Source organism: Charadrius vociferus, unplaced genomic scaffold, assembly GCF_000708025.1.
Source record: "Charadrius vociferus isolate BGI_N301 unplaced genomic scaffold, ASM70802v2 scaffold240, whole genome shotgun sequence".
NCBI lineage: Eukaryota > Metazoa > Chordata > Aves > Charadriiformes > Charadriidae > Charadrius > Charadrius vociferus.
The window spans coordinates 343,306-353,008 of record NW_009646417.1 but is presented as its reverse complement, the minus strand read 5'-3'; the positions used below and the strand labels follow the sequence as shown (position 1 = coordinate 353,008).

The 9,703-nt window shown below is 43.2% G+C and overlaps 2 protein-coding genes across 3 annotated transcripts in view; both read right to left on the bottom strand.

Moving 5' to 3' along the window:
* Positions 1-1,104, bottom strand: LOC104282581 (actin-like protein 7A). The gene has a single exon (XM_009880688.1). The coding sequence runs from the start codon at positions 1,102-1,104 to the stop codon at positions 1-3; it is 1,104 nt and encodes a 367-aa protein (XP_009878990.1).
* Positions 1,105-2,801: 1,697 nt separating this feature from the next.
* The window catches only part of APTX (aprataxin), a 10,356-nt gene continuing 3,454 nt past the window's right edge, over positions 2,802-9,703 (bottom strand). The window contains exons 4-8 of one of the 2 annotated variants that reach the window (XM_009880670.1): positions 8,963-9,292; positions 7,400-7,459; positions 4,403-4,629; positions 3,480-3,583; positions 2,802-3,165 (exon numbers count right to left, since the gene is read on the bottom strand). In XM_009880670.1, the coding sequence (XP_009878972.1) occupies positions 3,011-3,165; positions 3,480-3,583; positions 4,403-4,629; positions 7,400-7,459; positions 8,963-9,292 (876 nt within the window). In that variant the 3' untranslated portion in view covers positions 2,802-3,010. The remainder of the gene's footprint in view (positions 3,166-3,479; positions 3,584-4,402; positions 4,630-7,399; positions 7,460-8,962; positions 9,293-9,703) is intronic. The other variant, XM_009880677.1, reaches the window with a different exon arrangement.

Sequence of the window (9,703 nt, the reverse complement as noted above, 5' to 3'; positions counted from 1 at the left end):
TTAGAAGCACTTCTTAAAAATGCAGGAAGGACCGTGTTCCTCATATTCACTCCTGTAAACCCAGAGCTCCTGGGAAGAGTGGAGTGAGGCCAGAATAGACCCACCAATCCAGACAGAAGACTTTCTTTGAGGGGATGCGGCTGTAATGAGGTTGCTATGGGGGCACATCCTGGCCAGTTCCATCTGGAAGCGGTCAGCAAAGCCCTCCATCATAGTACTGCCTCCACACAGCAGGATATTCCCTGCCATTTTTTTGCTGATGTCAGCATTACACTTCTTGAGACAGGTGAGTGTCAGCTGCAAAAGCCCTGGCTGCTGTGAGCCAAGTAAATCTGGTTTGAAGAGCCCTTCAGCACAAAGGAATCTCTCCTTGCCTACAGTGATGAGGTGCCCATCTGGCAGCTTGTAATCCATTTGTTGTTTTTGAACAGGCAAACTCAAGTCCTGTGCAAGGTCCAACGAAGTGTAACAACATTTCTCTTTGAGATCTTGTACCACGTTTATCTGGTGTTCTGTGAACATGTTTCCGGACTCATTTAGTAACTTCATGAGGTAATGTGTGATGTCCAAGCCGGCATAATCTACTCTCCTAGTGATGCTACGTATAACATAACCTTCGTAGATGGGAACCACATGCGAAACGCCGTGGCCACTTTCCACAACGAGAGCTGAGGTTTTTCCATAAGAGTACATGGATAAATGGGACTGGTAGGCAATGTGGATGGCAGGCACGTGAAGTCCTTCAAACATCATCTCAGCATATCTCTCCTTGTCAACGCTGGAACACAGGGGAGGCACTGACACCAGAACAGCATGGTCCTCTGGCTGAATCTTCATCTCCTTCTGGAACATACACTCCAAAGTATCTTGGACACAGTTCCAGTCCACCACTATGCCATGTCTTATTGGGCTGATGAGTGTTAAAGGTACTCTGCTGTTCTGAAGCTCTCTACCAACAAAGGTTTCTTTTTGATTGCTCCTAGTCTCCCCTATGGGCTTACCAACTGTAGAAGAGACGATGTAGGAAGGCCGTGGGTCCCCTGCAAAGCCGCACTTGAAGTAACCTGTGCCAATGTCTATGACTACTGCTTTAGTTTTCTTCATGGCCATGAGGCTACCCTTGGTCGCGGACACATGGCTGTCCCCTGTAGGCTTCAAACAGCTTGTGTCCCCCCCTGCCATTCTTGTAGCCCTTTCCTGTACAGCTGCAACTTCATACAGTGAGTGCTGGACATGCTTCTCAGTAGCTCCACCCAGGGTCAGCACAAGCAGCAGATGGTGCCTGGAGCCCTGATAGTGGTTCTACTGATGCCACAGACTTATGACATCATACATAGGCCTGCCCCTCAGAAACCAGTGCTCCACGTGCAAGTGTGTGACAACAGTGACTTAAGACAGCTGCACGCCATTTCTGTATAGACAGATTGCAGGCGTTTGTGCTTCACTTTGACCTGCTCTGAGAGATTCTAAAAGAACCAATGACACCCATGCAGATGTGATGGGCTGTGGGGCATAAAGAGTGTGGTTAGCTGCGAAGCAGCGTGGCTTTCCTTTCTGGGCTGCATCTGCCATGTGAGGAAGAGCACAGTTCTCCAGTATTTGCCATTGCTTTTGGTCCAGAACAGTTCCTGTTCCTATGCTTCAGCACTACTTCACCTCTGGGGCCAAGCGAAGCCCTAGTTTGACTGTGTCAAGAGCGAATCCATAGACTGGCTGGTTTTTTGTCATGGTTTCTCTTTTTAAGTTTCGCTTTCTAAATTAAGGCATAATATTACTAAAGTCAGCAAAACCCAAAATGTGATTGGTGTTTGAAATTAGGCCACAGCCAACCCCTCACCCGTACTGTCCCCCATTCCACTACAGAAATGTCTTTGTTCTTTTCCAGCAGCAACAGATCACTATCTGCCCCACCAGAGTGTGTGTAATAACACGAAGCTGCATGGGGGCACAGAAGAAGAGGACACCCTCTCCCCACAGAATAGGTTATCAAGTTACACAGCATTTTCCTTGTGTAACAGAAGCTCTGTGTGCTCTCCTACTGAAAGCCATTTCAGCCAGAGGGCAAAGCTGGGCTTAGAATGAAATTAAACCCTACAAACCAGTTCTAGACCCAGAAACAGATTTTTATTACTACAGCTCTGTTGCCTATCTGGGAGTTCACATCTTGACGACAATCAAATAATAGCAGCTCACCAACATCCTGATGTGGAGAAACAAGGCAGCATTAAACCACACAATTTCTGTACCAGCCTCAACACATGCAGCCAAGCAACTGCCAACCTTGATAGTTTATAACCCTGGGGAACAGTAAAGCTGGTCATTGTGTAGTACATCTGTTTTTATATATATAAAAAATTATTAAATATATCCTCGTACATGAAAGAGAGAGGCTGCCTCTCTCAGAGCCTGAGCAGCGACCACCCTGGAGCGGGGCAATGCCTGCGCCATAGCTAGGGGGAAGTTCGGCAGCACTGAATGTTCAAGCCGTACTGCGGTACAGCAAAGTGGGATGCTATAGCTGATGTTCCTTCCCGTACACTCTCAGTAGATTCCTTTGACAGTTTTGCTGTCAGTGACATCAGCCTCTGCAACATTATCGCTTAAGAGGAACTTAATAGTGATAGGCAGATGTCTAAATCATTGTTTGTTTCTTTCCTTTCTCAGTAGAAACCTAGGTCTGGGCTCAATGCCTCAGCTTCTGAATTAAAATAACTCCTTTCATCCAAACAAAACACTTCTTCCAGACTTAGGTTCACAAACAGATTAGTGTGGCAATACCACAACAAAGCTGCAAACACACCTTCAATTTCACAAGTCACTTTATTTTATGTTGGGGTTTATTTCGGCTAACCTATAACAAAGTTAGTATGCTGCTGTTTCCAGGCTACTTTTTCCCACATTACATTTGTCATTCCAGTTAACAAAAAAACATACATGTCCACTAACATTTCAAGGTCTTTGTTTTAGCCTGAAATTTGAAGACAGGTTGTAAGATGATTTTTTTGCAAAGTCATTTTGGCCAGTGTTTCCTGAGATGTTCCTTTAGCTGTGGGATAGTGGACAGCTGTTGTTTGCAACGATGGCATCTGAGGGGCAATGTGAGAAGTTCAGAGACATGATCCTTCACCATCACTTTTCCCTTGCTTCTTATCATCTCTATCACATCTGGAAAAAAAAAATAAAAAAAAAGGAGACAAGAGATATTGGGACCGCGTAGCGTCATGAAACACATGACACTGCAGAATCTCCGCACACTGCTTTGCATGCATAGCATGTCATCGCTGTATTCTAATTTAAACCAGTCACAAAATTTGGTTGACTTCTACTTAGTGCTATTCCCCAATATCTCAAATTACATAAAACCTTGAACCTACTACATTAGAATTTATGGCTTACACATTTGTTTGGGAAAAAAAAAACCCAAAGCCAGAACCCACAAGCAGGATTACATGTTATGAAATAGCTTTTCTAATCATTACCTTCAGAGTTTAAGAAGTAGTCTGTAGTAAAAGAGTTCCAGTGCTTTTTGGTTTTCAGGGCCGGAGAATCAAAATCCTGGCTGATTACATGCAAGTGTAGCTGACTGAAACAAATATATTACATAGATAAGAGAGAAGAATATTGTTAATGCTTGAAGTGCTTTTGCAGTAGTGTCAGTTGAGGACATGGCTCAGCAGAGTTGGACTGCCAGCCTTATGGGTCAGTCTTATCACGTTTCACCCATAGTCCTGCAACAGAAGAAACCCAGTCTGTTCTGGAAGCACTGCCGCATGCCAAGCATTTCACTTAAACAGTCAAGGTCACTACTCTGCGTGACCCCTAACTACAATCTATATTCCTCCTACTTTCCAAAAAGGCAGAGACAGTGGTTTTAATGAACCAAATGTAGACTACCTGAATGGGACTTGATCAATGACTCAAAGCTTCATCCAAGAACTGGAGAACAACTTAGGAACTCTGACTCCAATACCCACAGGCATTTGGACGCTGTAAGATCTGGGCTTATTTACACACAAGACTCAAGTCGTTGCTCAGTATCAGGCAGGACTTGACAGGCTTAAGAGTCTCTGATCCCAGATCAGTGTCCTGGGAGGGAGGATGCCCTAGCACTCGGCCACTGGCAGCACCACCACCTCTTTTGCTGGGACTGGACCACAGGTGTACTGTAGCCCCAGCTGCAGCACTCTGCTGGGGGAACCCAACAGGCATTTCCCACCAGACCCAAGATGCCCGTGTAGCCCATTGGCATGTACGCAGCAGTGTGTGCACAGCTGCACCCAAGGAACTTGGACACCAAACTGATGGTAGTGTTTAGGAGTATTAGTTGCTCTATAGCAACGCCAGATCACGTCACAGGTTTGGAAGAACAGGATCTCCACCTGATGACTCATCTAGGTCTTACCTCATACTGGGGATAGCATGGTAACCAAGTCTGAACTCCAAACTGTCTCTGGCAGGGCACTGTTCGACCATTTTTTGCCCCACTGCGTGCATATGTTCCAGGAGTTCAAGATGGTCCCTGGTGACTGACTTCAGGCTGGAAATGGGGTCCCATGGTAAGATAAGCCAGTGGTAACGTGCTTTAGGATATTTATCCTTGATGACTACAGTCTTTTCATCTTTGTAAACCTTGAAAAACAAATAACTACATTATTTACTGATTGAAAGTTAAATATCTTATTCCTATAAGCACTGCATTTAATGGATTTTGAGATGTTAACCATGTGCACATCCCATTATGGTTGCAGAAGTCCCAAAGGACACGTATGTGTTGCTAGTGCAACTGGGACTGCCAGGAAAAAAGCCAGGGAAGGTTACTAGATGGGGAAAAATATCAAGCAGCAGAGGATTACACTTCAAGAAGGACTTTTGCTGGAACTAAGTTGGTCCAGGATATGCACCCTCTTCCACACCACGTACTAGGCAGCTACAGAAAGATGTTCTAGCATCCCTCTTTATATACTTTAAGCAAAAAGCTTTCTATTCTTACATAGCAATAAGTTAACCATTGATACAGGTGGATATGAACTCTCTTGAAAACCACCTGGACACAGATACCAGTGAGGTCGAGGAGACTCTACTTCCATCAAGCTACATCCACAGTCACTGAAACAAAATCATGGCACTGTGCTCAATATAGAGCACGTAGGAATGGACTGGACTGCCTCATCCTTCGCAGATTTCTGGAGTGAAACACAAGTCTCAGAGGGGCTACAAATATTGTGCTTAGCGCTGCAGACCTCCGCCGGTGTTACAAAGAGAAGAACATTGAAGTCTGAGCTATTTCAGTTCATGCTACCCACTGTGCTACTTTGTAAGATCACTCACAAAAAGGAGAACAGATTCCTGTCTGTAATGCCCTTTTTCCCCAGTTTTCATTTTGTTTTGCTTTCTGCAAATTTGATGCAGCTGATGAAGAGAAACAGGAGCAAAGCATCTGGAGAACAGGGGGGACAACCTGCCTCAGGCAACAGAAATCTGTCAGGTTCTGAAGCAGAAACTATGCACTGTGTCTCTGATCTCTTAGTAGCACATCAATTGGTGAGAGGTGGATGACATCTTTGTCATCTTTGCTAATTATTCTCGTATGTTTATATACAGAGCTGATCAGTCTTGCTCGACAGGAAGGAAGATTAAAATTTTATCAGCACGCATATCATAGCACTGATTCTTGCAGCAGCAAGACCGGTTGATGATGTCATATTTTTATACACGCACATTAGTGTCTGCATATGCAGCCAGTGGGAGTGGGATCATGATTGAGTGTTTTCAGAAGACAGACATATTGCCATTTATTTAATATTTGATTAAAATACAAAGATAGGGGTTCTATTGTTTTGTTTAGTTCAGAACCACAATATAGCTAACCCTACCTCACAGTTATATGTCCACTAACATTCAATGAACACTTTTAAAAACAGCTTATCTTTTGGGTCAAGAAAGCACTGTCTTGGTAAATGCTATATGAAATTCCACTTAAGGGATGAAGATTAAGCTTCGTATTTAAAAAGTAAGCAAGTATTTCAATAGTTTTATCATTCCCCATAGAAAGACATTTGAGACTGCTGGCATTTCCAGGAGAATGGGCATCCAGTTCTCCTGCAAGTCTACGCAGTTCAACACTTTAGACTTGAATTAAAAAAAAAACTAAAAAAAAAAATAAAAATCAATCAATCAATAAGGACCTTCTGATTAGTTACCAAGGAAATTATTTTCGGCCTGAAGGTGATCACCACCTGAAGGGGCCCAGTGAGGCTGTGGGATCTTCACCCTTGGAGATCATCTCAACTCAAAATGGCCAAAGGCTGGGGAAATCGCCCCGAGTGCAAGTGGTCATGCTGGGTGACTTCCAAAGGTCTTTTCCAACTGAAATTATTCAGTGATTTCAAGACCAAATTATCACGGGCGTCTGTGATATCTGTCCTCTGAACACATACTCTTGCTGAGAAGTACCAAGGGAAAAAACACATCTCTAATGTTAAGATGGCCGTGCAGCAGTCAGACAGCCAAACCCCAAGCTAAATAGACCCAAGTTTCTGGCCTCATTCTGCCAGACAGTGGAATACTGATGCAGAGCATTCTCCCTGTTTTGGATTTGAGCTAAAACACTTGGTTTTGAGGAGGAGTTGTCTACATATTTGATGTAACTTAAAAATAAAATGAAAGTGGGTTCTATACATGGATACGGAAGGTTCTCTCAGGGCTCCCTCAGAATACAATTAACAAGGAAGTGTGTATACACTGCAGCCACAAAAGACATTTGTCAGATTTCTGCACCTTGAGCCTGACCTCCCCAAAAGCAGGCAGCAGACAACAAAAAAAGTGCTCAAGGAAACCATTATGCAGCCACAAGGAAGCAGAGGGAAGGAGGCGCATCTGCACAAGGTTAAAAGATACCACCCAGGAAATTCCTGTTGGCACAAAGAAACCTGGTGGGGGAGGAGCCAGGGGTCACATCCTGTCAGCTGGCACAGAGGTGCTGCAGTCAAGAGTTTGCTGGAAACCAGGAAACTGCACCATGCTTGGAAACAAGGCAGCGCTGGCCGCCGACAACCAGGAACATCCATTACTTGCTCAGCTTCAAACCAGACCCCCATTTTAGTTAGTTTCCCTGAGGAAACAAAACAACTGCATTGCTTGCCTGCTCTCCCAACAACCTTTTTGAAATCTGTTGGCCAAATTTGACAGTGTAGAGAGCTCAAAGATAATTAAGATAATGACATTCTGCAAAATCAGTATAGTAGAGACTTCCAAATTAATGCTGCTACAGAGAGGTATGCAAGTACAATTCAGCCCTTATGCAGTACTCCACTGGTTAATCAGATCATTAAAGTAAACAGCCAAAGGAAGAAAGAAATTAGACAGGAACTAATGTAAAGTACAAGTGTACAGCTCTCACCTGCATTTTTGGATCTTGCATGGAGCTCTTTAGACCCTGACTCCAGTGTCCTAAATGTTCCTAAAGCACAGAAGGAAAAAAATAATTTATAAGAGAATTAAGAATCCAAGTATATATTTTAAAGCATTCAGTTAAGTACTTTCATTAGCATACAGCAGTAAAATAACAGCTGAATGACAGCTCAATTATTTCCTTTCTATAAATGCCAACACACCTGCTCCAACTTTCACCCCACAAAGCTACTTTTGAAAACTTTTAACAAGATACTTTTAAGATTCAAAGGTAAGTCTTTCAAATGTTGGAAATTTAAAAACAGGGAGCTCCAGATCTGTTTGAATTTAATAATTTGTATGTACGTTATGGCACAGTCCTTGATTACCATTGATGACAGTTTATTTTACCAAAAGAGCCTCTGCTTCACGGATCACAGGGCCAAAGGAAGTACAAGGATCTCCATTAACTGTCCTACTGCATGCTGCTCTGCACAGAACAAAGAAGTGCTTGTGGTATGTGGCCTTATTCTTAGATGTATTTATTTTTTGGTATTGTCCAAGGAGTTGCTTGTACAGAAAACAGGAAAGACACAAGAAGATCAAGCCAATACTAGCAGATATCTCTTAACTTGGTTACTGAATGCCTAACAGAAGGTGTGTCAAGTGCTCTTTTTTTCAAAACAGATAGTGTTTTATGTGTTTAGAACACTTAACAGGCATTATCAACTATGATCTTCATCATATTCTTATGGAGAAAGATGTTTAAACATTATTATACAGCTGACGAGAAACAGTGTGAACGTTCTCATCTCTCTCCTCATACCACTGCAGTCTGGCCCTAATATAACTAGCCTGAGCTCACGAATGAAATCAGTGGTCAACCCACCACAACCTGGGACTGAAATTTTCTCCTGAGATGTTTCATTGTTGTGCCTTCTTTTTCAGCAACTGCACTGTTATAGTTCCAGATGCACTAAGCAGTCTTTTATTTCCTGCACATCAACAGAGCTAAAAACTCCCTTTCAAAAGATTTTAGCTGGTAACATCCATTAATGTAAACATGGTTCTACCATAAGGAATGACCAAAGCAGGGAGGCGGGGGGGAAGCAATTAAAAAAAAAAATGGAGGGTCAAGTTGTTCCATTCTCTATGCATAAGCTTTTAGATAAACACTGCTCTATCTGTACTACAGCTGATTACATCTCAAGAGCTAGCACAGTATCCTTGTGTGACTCCAGCTAACCTGAGCTCATGTGGACTGTCCTAGCAGAAACTGCAGCAGGAAGCAGAAATTAAACCCTACTTGCTACAAGCAACTCCCTTCACACACATGCACCCCCCAGCTCAGGTTAGAATTGGTCCCAGGTAACTTTCTCAGGACCTTGGTGATGCCAGGAGCAGAGTCTTTGCCTCAGCGCATGTCAACTCACATGCTCTGAATACTCTGAGGATCTGTGTTCACCTGAGACACTTCCCTATCAGTAGTACCCACAAAAGTAAAAGACCAAAGCCCTGATGGAGAAGACAACCCCACAAAAAACAGCACAAGTACTAATACCAATACACTTGCCTTTTTGCTCGAAGTTCCTTCATGTGGAGACACACTGGTAGTGCTTAGCTTGGAATGTGCAGAACTACCTTGTGTATCCACCACCTCCATCTTCATTGTTTTACTTGGCACTGGATCTGTATCATCCTTCTCACAGGAGTCCTCACGTAGCACCTTGTCGGTTTGTATTTTCTCTTCTGCTTCTTTAACAGTTTTCCCTGACTCTTCAGCAAATTGCACCATGAAGGGGTAAAGTTTATTCACAATATGCAGAACTTGGCCTGGCTTCATTTTCACCTCTTCATCTTTGCCAATATTCACGAGATCAACACTAGTTGGGTTGACTCCTATCTTTGGTAGGGAGAAAAAGGGGAAAAAAAAAAAAGCAAATGGTGTTGTAACTGGAATTGCCAACTACCGCTCCATTGTCCTGGAACATCACTATTCTGGAAAGTAAATGAGGTTTGTATTCACCGCTCCCCCTCCCCACACCGACCCACTCTAGATGATCAGGGAAGTCCAACATTGGAGACGTCTCTCTATGGCCCAGTCTTCAATCACCGCTGTTAGCACACAACCCTCAGGGGCATGGTGTCACAGGGACCCAACAGTTCTGTAGCACTTGGCTACAGTTACAGCAAGACCTATGATGCACTTTGCTCAAAAAAAATAACAACCTATTAAACAACTGTTAAAATAATAACAGCCTTAGTAACAATTATTTCTGAAGAGTAACAGTAGTTTTAACAAATTATTTCAGCC